At 50.8% G+C, this 12186-nt stretch overlaps 8 protein-coding genes across 8 annotated transcripts; 4 read left to right on the forward strand and 4 right to left on the reverse strand.

The window, feature by feature from the left end:
- The first annotated feature begins 7 nt into the window (after positions 1 to 7).
- Positions 8 to 1775, forward strand: BJX68DRAFT_80469 (uncharacterized protein). Its single transcript, XM_071049787.1, has 5 exons — positions 8 to 209; positions 261 to 498; positions 550 to 988; positions 1041 to 1583; positions 1635 to 1775. The coding sequence occupies exons 1-5, from the start codon at positions 114 to 116 to the stop codon at positions 1735 to 1737; spliced, it is 1419 nt and encodes a 472-aa protein (XP_070904908.1). The 5' UTR covers positions 8 to 113; the 3' UTR covers positions 1738 to 1775.
- BJX68DRAFT_80442 (cytochrome oxidase assembly protein SHY1) lies at positions 1700 to 3302 on the reverse strand. The gene is made up of 4 exons (XM_071049786.1): positions 2719 to 3302; positions 2136 to 2648; positions 1970 to 2075; positions 1700 to 1912 (listed from the first exon to the last, which is right to left on the reverse strand). Exons 1-4 carry the CDS (start codon positions 2972 to 2974, stop codon positions 1813 to 1815), a joined length of 975 nt encoding a protein of 324 aa, XP_070904909.1. The 5' UTR covers positions 2975 to 3302; the 3' UTR covers positions 1700 to 1812.
- BJX68DRAFT_80430 (UBX domain protein) lies at positions 3094 to 4917 on the forward strand. The gene is made up of 5 exons (XM_071049784.1): positions 3094 to 3291; positions 3376 to 3428; positions 3490 to 3611; positions 3673 to 4702; positions 4775 to 4917. The coding sequence occupies exons 1-5, from the start codon at positions 3213 to 3215 to the stop codon at positions 4808 to 4810; spliced, it is 1320 nt and encodes a 439-aa protein (XP_070904910.1). The 5' UTR covers positions 3094 to 3212; the 3' UTR covers positions 4811 to 4917.
- A 363-nt stretch (positions 4918 to 5280) lies between these two features.
- Positions 5281 to 6005, reverse strand: BJX68DRAFT_261185 (uncharacterized protein; the record flags this gene model as incomplete). The annotated part of the gene is made up of 3 exons (XM_071044104.1): positions 5281 to 5313; positions 5389 to 5647; positions 5776 to 6005. The coding sequence occupies 3 exons, from the start codon at positions 6003 to 6005 to the stop codon at positions 5281 to 5283; spliced, it is 522 nt and encodes a 173-aa protein (XP_070904911.1).
- Positions 6006 to 6675: 670 nt separating this feature from the next.
- Positions 6676 to 7747, reverse strand: BJX68DRAFT_80437 (Sas10/Utp3/C1D family protein). The gene is made up of 3 exons (XM_071049785.1): positions 7535 to 7747; positions 7314 to 7480; positions 6676 to 7262 (listed from the first exon to the last, which is right to left on the reverse strand). The coding sequence occupies exons 1-3, from the start codon at positions 7713 to 7715 to the stop codon at positions 6888 to 6890; spliced, it is 723 nt and encodes a 240-aa protein (XP_070904912.1). The 5' UTR covers positions 7716 to 7747; the 3' UTR covers positions 6676 to 6887.
- A 135-nt stretch (positions 7748 to 7882) lies between these two features.
- On the forward strand, positions 7883 to 9691 carry BJX68DRAFT_80510 (ketopantoate reductase family protein). Its single transcript, XM_071049788.1, has 2 exons — positions 7883 to 9541; positions 9604 to 9691. The coding sequence occupies exon 1, from the start codon at positions 8054 to 8056 to the stop codon at positions 9365 to 9367; it is 1314 nt and encodes a 437-aa protein (XP_070904913.1). The 5' UTR covers positions 7883 to 8053; the 3' UTR covers positions 9368 to 9541; positions 9604 to 9691.
- Positions 9427 to 10896, reverse strand: BJX68DRAFT_261188 (uncharacterized protein; the record flags this gene model as incomplete). Its single annotated transcript, XM_071044105.1, has 7 exons — positions 9427 to 9442; positions 9495 to 9707; positions 9777 to 9888; positions 9935 to 9997; positions 10055 to 10109; positions 10160 to 10696; positions 10756 to 10896. 7 exons carry the CDS (start codon positions 10894 to 10896, stop codon positions 9427 to 9429), a joined length of 1137 nt encoding a protein of 378 aa, XP_070904914.1.
- A 317-nt stretch (positions 10897 to 11213) lies between these two features.
- coq4 (ubiquinone biosynthesis protein COQ4) lies at positions 11214 to 12126 on the forward strand (the record flags this gene model as incomplete). The annotated part of the gene is made up of 2 exons (XM_071044106.1): positions 11214 to 11427; positions 11477 to 12126. 2 exons carry the CDS (start codon positions 11214 to 11216, stop codon positions 12124 to 12126), a joined length of 864 nt encoding a protein of 287 aa, XP_070904915.1.
- Positions 12127 to 12186: the final 60 nt, after the last annotated feature.

Consider the following 12186-nt stretch of genomic DNA (forward strand, 5'->3'; position numbering starts at 1 on the left):
CGACTTCATTGCGCTCTTGGCTGGACGCATCATCGTCCATTGAACAGTTCAATCGGGGAGTGCTCATGGTGTGCTGAACATACAATATTCCGCGCTTACACTTCGTTGGTCAAATGTCGGATACTCCCAATTCGCGGAGCCGCCGCTCTGCGCGAGATTCCGAGGGGTTTAGGGCATCTACTCCGGCTGGCGATACTACACTCACGAGGGTTGGTGCAAAACAATGCCATATATGCTTTTCGCTGACTTACTCTCCATAGCTTCAGCGCCTTCCTATTCATACGCGACATCCATCCACCCCAAGCCGGCTTGCAGCGTCAGCAACTCCCCGCTCGACTTTGCGGTACACACCTAGAAACAGAGGGGCGGCCCCGTCGACACCTTATGGGCTTCGCGCGATGCAACGGCGGGCAGCCAATACGCCCGGACGTGATCGCCGAAAAAGCGGACGAGGGCAACGCGAAACCGTCTTCGATGTTCTCCGGAATCTTAGTAAAGGTATGAGTGGTTTTGGCGTTTCTGAGACCACCCGCTGATATTGTTCATAAGCTCTCGCCCCAAACTCCCAACCAATACGCTCTTCACCGCAACCACCACCGGAACCGGAGCCAGAAAGTGAGATTGATGAGATTGACGAGCTCGATAATGAACCCGCGCCCGAGAGGCCTCGGCTGTCTCTGCCATTAGACGAGGTTGAAGAGGACGATGACGAGGGAAGCCCTGAGATACGCCCGCCACGGATGTCGCTAGCACTAGAGGATGATGACATGACGCACACTTCCGTCGAATATCCTCGGAGAGCCACCTTTGATCGAGATAGAGGCCGACTGTCCATGATGAGTTACGGTGCTCGTCTGAGTGAGAACTTTGGAGATGCTACCGGGCTTGAAGATGGTTCGGAAGACGATGACGACGCTACAGGAATAGCTCTTGACGAAGACAATGGACAAGATGAAACCGTCATTAGTCAGAGTGCGTTTGATAGGGGGTAAGCTGAACAGTTCCTTCGCTGAAATACGTTTACTGATAAGCACATGCAGCGGAGACACCGAAGATCTCGGGCGATTCAACTTTGACTTCAACTTTCCGTCTCCCGTCGCGCCTGCTGAGGATCTGGATCAGGACGGGCCATTGAATGATGATGAAGGATTCGAGTTGCCACCTGTTGATCTAGGACTAAATGCTGGTCCCCAGTCCGACTATAGTGATGATGGAGACGCAACTGGCGGTTTCGGTCTAGAGCTGAATTTTCCAGACAGGGATTCCTTGAGCGAGAGTCCGGGACTTGCCGGAGGAGGTCTGCGCGATGAAGAAACGGTCATTCAAGGTTCGAAACAGAAGAAACTTTCACGACACGGTATTCCGGTTCCAAACATGCCTTCTGGTGTCGTTCGCAAGCTAGCCACCCGATTTGCACGTGCCCGATCTGGGCCGAAAGCAAAGATCAGCAAGACCACTCTAGCAGCACTTGAGCAGGCCTCCTCGTGGTATTTCGAACAAGTGAGCGAGGACTTGGCAGCATATTCAAAACACGCTGGGCGCAAGACAATTGATGAAGCAGATGTCACTGCCTTGATGAGAAGGTAAGTTTCTAAATTCTCGCGCTATCTACGATGGAGATGCTAACTTGATAGGCAACGGCATCTCAATAATACAACAACGGTATTTTCCCTTGCGCAGAAGCACCTACCAAAGGAACTCTTGCAGGACATGAGGCTCGCGATGGCGCCAAGATGAATACTATAATACAGTGGAGAATATACCGCAAAGCAAGCCGAACGCCAATGCCAAATGCACAGAGTTCACCGTCTCTTACCAGTTTTTATTCTGGCGAACCCGGCGTGTGACCTCATTGGGACGCTTTCGAACTATCATCCACAGCATGATGGATGTCGCGAGGGACAGTCCGTACCTATATCGATTAGTCAGGAGTCGAAGTCTCGCATGGGCGAGGTGGCTTGAAACATACCATGTAAAGATGTACTGGCTGTGGTTATTCTTTAGGTTCACTTCCGCTGCCCGGCCGATCGGAATGCCTTTTTCTTCCCGGGTCATTGCCTCGAGGAAATCCGGGACTGAATGGAGACGGGTCAGCCACGTCAAAGATGCACCTAGTAATGGTCATGACAGCTTACCCATCGTTTGCTCAATCCATACCGGCTGGCTGCCGGTCAGCTCAGCCATCTGTTCAACATCTGGAAAGTAAAATTTCCCATCCTCGGGCTTGTTATCAGGGGTAAACATGTTCTTCTTCCACGGTTCTCGTATTAAGCCCTCGACAGTCACTTCGGTCGGTGGGAGCCCCTCGACCCTATCCTTCTGGTCCATCACTTTCTTGGAAATCCAACCTCGATTTACCAGCACTGTGCTCTCTCCTTCTCCTCTTTCCAGCGGCGTAACAACTATGAACCCGTCCTGACCTTCACGCATGCGCGGCCCAATCAACATCTCCTGATCATGCCGAAATCGACCTGTAGCGTAGACACGGCGATAATCAAATTCCGAGACGACACTGGGATCAACTCGCGGAGGTAACGGGAGAGGGTCTTTGACAAGCCGATCTTCGTATTTCGCGATCAAATTTGTTTTCCAATCTAGACGTTGTATCTGCCACGTTCCAAGAGCGAAAGAGATAATAGGGATCAACGCTGTTTCGTACAGTATTAGCAGTAGTAAAGTGGCACCAATCCGGTTTAAGAATGTGTAGTATATGCGCACCAAGAATAATCAGCCCCGGTCCATGTTTGCGGCCTGTTCGGACGATCTGCGCGGGGTGGTCCACGACGGATAACCAACGCTGGTCGTCGCCCACTTGCTGGCCATTGAAGAAGCGCACTTGCATCTGCTGGTGACGACATCTTGCGCAGATCGAGTCGAGTTTGAATGCTGTGCGCGGACTGCGGGCAGAGGAGATGGTGTGCTGCCATGCTCGAGGCGCAGCGGCCCGTTGCAGAACCGAGAAAATGGGTCGCATAGTCTAGTAAAGTGTAATCAAAAACTGGTGCGTTTCATTGATCAGCTGCGAGCCGGAAAGGATGGGAATTGATGCTGGACTCGGAGGTGGGCAGTCAACTTTGATGCCGGAGGAGAGATCATTTGAAGCCGAGATGTGGAACCGCGTGATCGGCGCCGATTGACAGTCCAGTTCGGACGCAGTACAACATCCCTCAAGACATCTCTCCCAATAGCTCACCACAGCTCGCGGAGTCGATATGTTTTTCTCGGGGTCTCTTCAGGAGGGCATTGCCCTAGCCGTACAGGAGTCCAAGGCTGTCATCTGCTTTGTGCAAGGTTCGTCATCGAGAACACCGAGCTCTTGTTCCAGCGGGGAGGTTACCGGATCCGACACTACCTAACCATTCGTCCTATCAACAGATGACGGCCAAACAAGCTCAACATGGCAGGAGGAGTATTTTGCAGGCGACGAGGTACTGTCCAGGTTTACGTACTGTATACAGAAGCCCCTCTAATAACTCGCTCTTCGGCCAGGAGTTCACGCGCCTTCTTGAAGCGCGATCTGTTCTACTCCGCATCACCAAAGAGAGCCCAGAAGCTGGATTTCTGGCCTCTGTCTGTCCCGTTTCACAATACCCGACGGTAGTTGCTATTAAGTACGTATCCAGATTCAGATATGCGATTCCAATGCAAGCAAGTCATATTAACAATTTGCAGGAATGGAATGCTGCGGGAATACATCGTTCCAGATGTCAAAATAGACGAGTTTCGCATTCGTCTTACTGCGGTTATGGAGGATAGAAATCTTCAGACTCAGGTAGCGGGGCCATCCACAGACCAGCCGTCATATTCACAGAACCAAGGAGCGGACGCTTCCCCCCCACGGCCTCCGCAGGCTGCGAATCAGACTGCGACTTCGGCTACGACAATCCCGCCTCCAGCTCAGACATCATCTAGTCAGGACCAGCTTAGTCATGGCACCGCGAGGGGTCGTGAAGATGAGGAGAATACAGGGGATAAAGGCCCAGCAGAAAGCTCTCGGCGTACCGCAGTACAGCCTCCTCGAAAACAACCAGAGCATAGGGCAATTCAGTCCGCCAACAAGCCGAAAGAGTCCTTGAAAAATGATACTAAGAGAGAAACGCCGGCTTCGCGGCCGCCCGGGGCAGAGAAACCTGCGCAACAGTCACCCTCCAAACCAGCGCCTACACCACAAGAGTACCGTCTTCAGGTCCGGTTATTCGACGGACGATCTGTCCGCTCAACCTTCTCGCCCTCACATACTATCCGAAAAGATGTCCGTCCTTGGCTCGACAGCCAGATGGAAGAGAGAAAGCCCTATAATCTGAAACACATTCTTACCCCCCTACCAAATCAAACACTCACCATCGCCGAAGAAGACCAAACTCTCCGCGAGATTATAACTGGGTCCACAGCAACATTCGTCATGGTACCCATCAAGGCATATATTGAAGCATATTCGGAATCAGGCTCATTACCTGTCCGCGCAGTATCCTCCGTCTACGGCATTGTCTCTTCCGTAGTTGGCACTGCAGCCGGTTATGTTGGGTCCCTGCTTGGGTACGGTCAGAATCAGGCTGCGCAGCCTCGGCCGGAACCCGCTCATACCTCCGGGTCACAGTCAACGGGTGAGACCCCAAGGCGGCGACCATTTGGGCCGAATATCCGGACCCTAAGAGATCAAATGGAAGGGCAGGACAGGAGCGAATTCTATAACGGAAATCAGGTATGTGTCTGCTATGCCGCTCAAACGCCTGTGTCGTTGTTCAATTCCTAATCGCTCGTTTCGTCAATGTAGCTGAATTTTGAGCCCAGAGGGGATGATGAGCGATGACTGCATGTTACGGTCCTATTAGGAACTAGTCTACCCTTATTGCTATTCTTAACAGCCGTCTTTATTTGTATAGCTTGCTCTTCTTTTGAGCCAGTAAGCGCTCGGAGGGTGTACATTGGATGTCGCCCCGAGTATATATAAATATATGTACATTGTAGACGATCCCAGGCAATCAGTACGTATCACGGTATTTAGAGAGTGCCAAGCTTAAGATATGAAGGAGATTATTCTTTTTTTTTCTATTAGGGTATCTGTGTTTTTTCTTCTCCGGGTAAGAAGCAGACTACAAGGACTCATCGACATCCGTTCAAAGCCCAGTCTATCGTTCCTCAACAGGAATATTATACAGTCGGGTAACATTCAACCGATATGCAAGCATTGTCCATATCTAGGCCTAAACCAATTGTCTTAAATCTGTCATGGCAGCACGCTAGATTTCCACAAACGCAAAACATTACACAGACAGGTGTCTAGTAGGGCTTAGCAGCAGCCTGGCAAGCTTTCTATAATAGAGCAAAAGCGCATTAGTAACAAGTTCACATGCGGTCATGCTAGGAAGAACAAGGGTGTATACGTACCAGCTGATCCAGGTACCAGCCGCAGATGGACATGTTGCCCTGGTTGTCATCCATGCACTTGCGGAAGTTACGGATGTCAGTCTCGCAGGCAGGGTTCTCCCAAGAGCTGTTTGTGGCACTGCTTTGCCACAAACCGTTGTCCATAGGCTGGGACTGGGCCGGGGGAGCCTGCTGCTGAGACTCAGCGGGAGCGCTGGAGCCACCGCCAGAGAAGAAACCACCGATGGCATGGCCGATGGAAGAACCAACAGCTACACCACTATAAGATGGTCAGTATGCGCCTCTGACATTGACTTGCGAGGTAGATAAAGGTGAAGGTTGTTTTTTTCGGTTTGCCACTTCGGAATAGTCGCAACGGAAGACGGGACGGAAGGGTTTTTGACTTACGCAGCGGTGGAAGCCATCTGACCGAAAAGACCGGGGCCGGAGCTCTGCTGAACGGGAGCAGGAGCTGCAGGAGCCTGGGCGGCAGTAGGAGGGTGAGCAGCGGTTGAGTGAGGCTGCTGTTGCTGTTGGCCGTACGGCGCACGAGCCGGCTGAGCAGGAGCGGTAGGGCGAGTAGGAGCGCTGCGCGCAGGAGTAGCGGCAGGAGCGGCACCACGGCGTTGACGAGGCATGCTGACTGTGTTTTTGTGTGTAGATAGGAGATGATTATTAGGGATGACAACGGGGATGATTGAAGGGACTGCCGAGTTATATAGTGAGGAGAAGGAAAACGGTCGAATCGCGGGCGGAGAACATCTCGAAAACTCCGGTGCACTGGACAATTTGAGAGCTTACGATTGGCCAAGCTTGCTCATTATGTCATCAATATTACTCCGTGACCGAAGGTTTCCAGGACCCGTATTTTATGGTGATTTATAGCACAAAATCCAGAGATATCCTCGGCAAGTTTGGTTTTCATGCGGTATCAGGTTTCTAACTTGGAGCCCAGCTCGTTGCCCTACATCGATGGATGCCAGTACTACTGCATAAGTACTACACCTAGGAAAAACAGAATGAAAGAAGATATTGTCTTTATGTTTCTGCACTCTCAATTCCAAGCATGTGGTACTAGTGAGTCTGTGGATAAATGAATCGCCTTTCGCCTTTTCGCCTTTCGCCACTTCAGCTCACGTACTCTGTCTGTATACTGAGTCACCTGCGTGTATGATCGAGAACGCTTCTCGAAAGATCGAAATGTCACTCCAACTCAGGCGTCGGGACCTTGAGTCCTGTATCAATGACCTTCAGTATGTAGCACTGTCTCCCAGCAGCTACCGAGTGCATAGCTCAGATTAGTTAATGCCAAAACTTCCCGGCATGTGTTGAGGTACCGCTGGATAAGCGCCGAGGTAGATTCCGTTGTAAGAGCTCGTTTCACATATGTATGCCAGGAGCAGAAGCACAGGCATCAACGGAACGTGAAGCGATTGGAACCGGGTTTCGTGAGCTGTATTGTGGTGCCGGGCGCCAGCAGATGAGATATAAGTGGGATGTAGCCGAGCAAAACGAATTATTCAAGTCCTCGCCTTCCGAGACTCTTCCTTCTTCTTTCTCCTCTCTTTGTGACGTTCTCTCCGATCTTCCTTGCTGCGCTTTTTATGCTTTGCTTCTTTAGCGCCGGATTTAGCTTTCTTTTTCTTGGCTTTCTTTTGGCTTCCAGTCGCTATCTCAGATGACTCCGGATCTTGTAGCACTGCGTCGTCAACAACATCATCGTCACTGTCGACGTTGGGATTAACGTCGGAGTTGGATCCGCTTGAGATGTTCTTGGATGTTGTTTCGGGCGTCGCTTTCGCCTTCTTGGCCAAAAGAGACGCCTTTAGTTGCGCGCGCGCTTTCTCCTTCGCAAGTTGTTCTTCTCGCTGCAGGTCGAGCTTATCGTTTCCGGCCTATACTTGTAAGTTGTCACTCAATATATAGACAAGTCAGGGTAAACATACAAGACCGTGCTTTATGAATCGACCAGCTGCCTGCTTATCAAGTACCATGGTCCTTTGCTCTGGCGGAGTTTCCAGAGTTTTTATCTTCTCGAAGTATTGTTTCACTCTTGTCAACTCTCTGAAAACGGGATGCTCTTTTGCATTTACACCGTGTAGCCGCAGATATGCTGTTTGGATGAGAGGTTAGTTCTGCTGTTGGCGATACCATATCATAAACGTACAAAAGATCAGTGACTCCAGAGCATAAGTGATCATCACATGGAACTTGGCTTTGTCCAGAACTGGTAGTTTCTTCGACGTCTCAACAACGGTACTCCTTAGTATAGGTGCGAGGACCTCTTCGAGTTCATCGACATTGTCGTCCAGCTGCTCTAGCAGCGGCAATAAAGCTGCAGTCTCCATGACCCTCAAGAATTGTATTCGGCGGAAAGAGGAATCGGGAATGTTGAAAGATTTTGCGGAGAACCCCATTTTTGCCGTCCCAGTAGAGCGGTGAAGGGCTTGGGCGGTGAACCACACTCTTCTCACGAGCGACTTGAAGCGTAAGGTACGTAAGTCGGAGTAGACATGCTTGACAATTGACGTCCATGAAGTCACAAGACATAAACACCGAGACCGTTATTCGGATGAGTTCTATCTATGCTACTTGACTCGCTCACCGCTTTTACCTTCTACTGAGCCATCTGTGTCTTACACCTTGAACCGCGCAACAGAGTTTACTTTCCACGGTGCCGGCGCACATGTTCGGAGTTCGTCCGCTCTTGCGGACGGCGGCCAGAGGATATGGTTTCCAAAAGATTTTCTCGAGTCGACCGGCCTCGAGTTGGACGCAAGATGTCGACGAGTTTTCTGGAAATGATGGCAATCGTCGACTATCCGGGCGCATCCACGTCCTCGGCCTTGGAAATGTCGGCACCTTTGTTGCCCACTCCTTGAAAAGCCGGCCATCTCCACCACCTATCACTCTTATGATGCATAGCACGTTGATGTTTTCGTCTTGGCTCGCGAGGAAGAAATGCTTGGCTATCAACACCAACGGATTAGACGATATCAAGACCGGCTTTGATGTCAATGTCTTCCACAACCAAAGGTGGTGCTCGGTTGATGGCTCGTCCGCAGCCAATAATGATGAATCAAAGTCCAACGCGGAGACTGATTGGGCAGCCGTGGCGGAAGATAATGAGGAAATTGAATGCCTCATAGTCACGGTCAAGGCACCTGTGACCCCAATGGCTCTAGAGGGCGTTCGTCACCGCCTGACACCCAACTCGACCGTGTTATTCCTGCAGAATGGCATGGGCATCATTGATGAAGTAAACGCGAAAGTCTTTCCGGACCCGAGCCGACGGCCACACTACATGGTTGGCATCACTAGCCATGGGCTAGCACAGAGGAACGACACCTTTCACGTCTCCCATAATGGCGTAGGCACAACAATCATAGGCCCTGTCCCGCAGCAGGATTCTCGACCTATACTGTCGAATGATACAGAACCAGATTGGGCACCAAGCACCAAATACCTACTACGCACATTAACACTCACACCACCCTTGGTTGCTGTCGCTGAGCCGCCTTCATCCGTTTTGATGCATCAACTGGAAAAGTTAGCAATGAACTCAATCATAAACCCACTGACCGTGTTGATGGACTGCCATAATGGCGAACTCCTCTATAACTTTAGCGTCACTCGTTTGATGCGATTGCTTCTGTTTGAAATCTCCGGTGTGATCTGCAGTTTGCCAGAATTGCAGGGTATACCTGGGATTGAGAGTCGCTTCTCTCCAGAGCGTCTGCGAGGGATGGCAACGCAGCTCATGCACAAAACAGCGAAAAACACCAGCTCCATGCTACAGGACATACGAGGTCGAAGATCAACCGAAATCGAGTACTTGAATGGCTATATTGTGCGAAGAGGTGAAGAGCTTGGTATCAAGTGCGTGGTGAATTATACCATAAAGCATCTCGTGCTTGCGAAGCAGCTAGATCTCAGGCAAAGAGAGTCCCAGGCCATCCCAGTTGACGTTATGAAAGACCTCGAACGGCGCGAGAGTTGAGCAGTTTACACACCTTTGGTCTCATCCGACTTCCTTTAGAGCTCTCAAACAAAGATCCTTTACCTGGCTCCACCTCTTGATCAGCATTCGCATCCTTCCCTCGTCTTCCCGGTCTATGTTTCCAGACCCACGCTTCTCCAGCAGCTCGTCAATACTCGCATTCGCTTCTTCTACGTATGTGCCGATCCATTTGCGGATGACCTTTGCCGACTTTTCTGCGTCTACTCCCCTGGTAGAGTAGCCGAGGGTGTAGTTTTGCCAGTCTTTGAGAGACATGTATACAATGCAAGCGGCTATCTCGGTCCGATAGCACACTCCCGTGGCCGTGACCTGATAGTTGCTGGTGGCTTGTATCAGCGAGCAGTTCGAACCTGATACTCGGTACGATTCAGGAAGGGGGATACCTTACCCATAATATTGCTGTAGGTTTAGTTCCTCCTGGAGGGACGGGTTCAAGTCTTGGAATATAATGTCATCGAGGTATAGTGCTTCGGACTGGTTCGAATCGAGGTAGAAACCGTCTACCGAAATAAGCAATGTGGAAGGAGGAACAAAAGCTTGCCTTACATTCAGTGAACAGGAAATCATTGGTATGAGGTCCGTAACTCATAAAGACTTCTTCTCCTGTGTCTTCAAATTCCACTATTAGTCGTGTACGGGTTTATACTGATTTGAATAGGAACTCACTATACGCTTTTACGGCCCTGAATACGTATTCATGGCCATCAAATTTCACGTTACACTGAGAAATTTAGCGAAGTGCAACCTCAGACCATTCGCAAACACACTTACTGCCATGTCGGAATGGTTGAAGTAATCAGCTAATGGCAGTAGAGCCATAGCATCATTCCGATCTTCTGGTTGCTCTTGGCCGGGCATCAGATAGAAGAAGCTCCGAGTATTTACAATGAGCCAGTGGTAGGAGAATCCTTCCCAATCAGTCTCCGGAAACACAGCAACAACGCTCTCCCAGGCATTGCGCAATCTCATCCGCTGCTGAGCAAGGATGTTTTGGTGCGAAGACTCGTATTCAAAGTCGAGTTTTTGCTTCTGGACATTCTTCCATCTACCCGAGATAGACGGCGGTAGCATGGAACTGGAATTCTCCTGCCATAGAATCGGCATGCAGTCCTCAAAGTCCTTCCGGCTAGGCCAGGTCTTTCTCCAGAGCTGAAAGGGCTGGAGGTCCTCCGGCTCGCCATTACACAAGAATGCAGCCAGAAGCGCGTGAACCGGCGTCTTTTCGGGGAACCTGCTAGAGAATGAAGGCGGAATGGCTTCTACTGTTAACATTACTCGTTGCGGCACTCGCACAATAACCTCCTCTTCCTGTGCATGGAACATATTAGAAGACAGAATCGCAACCTGTGTCGACAACGATTACGTACTTGTATGTCTCGCATAGCTATCATTCCTAGACCACGTCCCTGGAAGCGTGCTGGACCAACTCCATCCACAATGACGCCTTGGGATATTGCCCACTGCACGAACTGTTCATGGTCCTCTCCGGGCCACCATTCCGGCGTCATTTCGCTTGCGCTGCGTGGGAAGTGACAATCTCAAGGGATCGGCCGCTTCTACAATATCTGGGTCAAATAGGTTCCCCGATACGACATGGCTGAGCCACAATTCTCTGGCTTAGAAAGGTCCCACCTTCTTGTGGGAAGTACAAAGTATGATTTTGTGCTCCGATTTTTATCGATCTTTATCAGTTCTACGGGCCCACACAGCGACCAGTTGTGTCGTCGATAAGCCCTCCGCTGAGGCTCCGCATCAGACCACCTCCTGCACCGCGACCTCTCAAATGACCTGAACAAATAATGCTTTTCCACATTTCAGCGGCATAATGTCACTTCTCAGGCGCTCCGGAGCCGCAGCTCTTGGTGCGCGAGAAATAGCGCCCTTACGCGCTCTTATCCGGCAACCTCCTTCACGGCTTTTCTCCGGTTTCAATCGCGCACCACCAAAATATCCGCATCATGTTCCGCTTGGCTTCTTCGAGAAGGGGTTTCTCACCGTGGGCTCTGCAGTAGGGGCTCTCTTGAACCCGCGACGTGCTGGTAGGTGTGAGGTGCAAAGGCTATTTTAGGACCGAAACTGATTCGACAGATTTGATTGCGACGCTTGGTGAAGTGACAGCAACCCCGTACTTCATATACCGACTCCGTGATGCAATGCTCCAGGACTCCACGGGTCGACAAATCCTCCGCGACCGCCCGCGCATCACATCCGAAACCCTTAAGCTTCCCTATCTCCGCTCACTACCGGAGAACTCTGTCGGGCGAACCTACGCGGCTTGGTTAGACAAGGAAGGTGTATCACCGGATACGAGGGATAATGTACAGTATATCGATGACCCGGAGTGTGCATATGTCATGCAGCGATACCGCGAATGCCACGACTTTTACCATGCTGTGACTGGATTACCAACATTCGTGGAAGGTGAGCTGGCGCTCAAGGCATTCGAGTTCCTAAATACATTGATTCCAATGACTGGTCTGAGCATGTTTGCCTCTGTGCGATTAAAGCCTGCGGAGCGAGAGAGGCTGTTCTCCCTGTACCTACCGTGGGCGGTGCGGAGCGGGCTCTCTAGCAAGGAGCTCATCAACGTCTATTGGGAGAAGATTCTAGAGAAGGATGTTGATGAACTGCGAGCAGAACTGGGGATTGAGAAGCCGCCGGACATGAGGGAGATTCGGCGAATGATTAGAATGCAGAAAAAGAGGGAAAAGGAACGGCTAGAGGGGAATAGTTCGTGATAACTCTGTAGCCACTGTACTTTTAGCGACATGCATAGATGTATACTATCCACACTCACG

The sequence above is a fragment of the Aspergillus pseudodeflectus genome, assembly GCF_044049435.1.
Source record: "Aspergillus pseudodeflectus strain CBS 756.74 chromosome Unknown BJX68scaffold_2, whole genome shotgun sequence".
NCBI lineage: Eukaryota > Fungi > Ascomycota > Eurotiomycetes > Eurotiales > Aspergillaceae > Aspergillus > Aspergillus pseudodeflectus.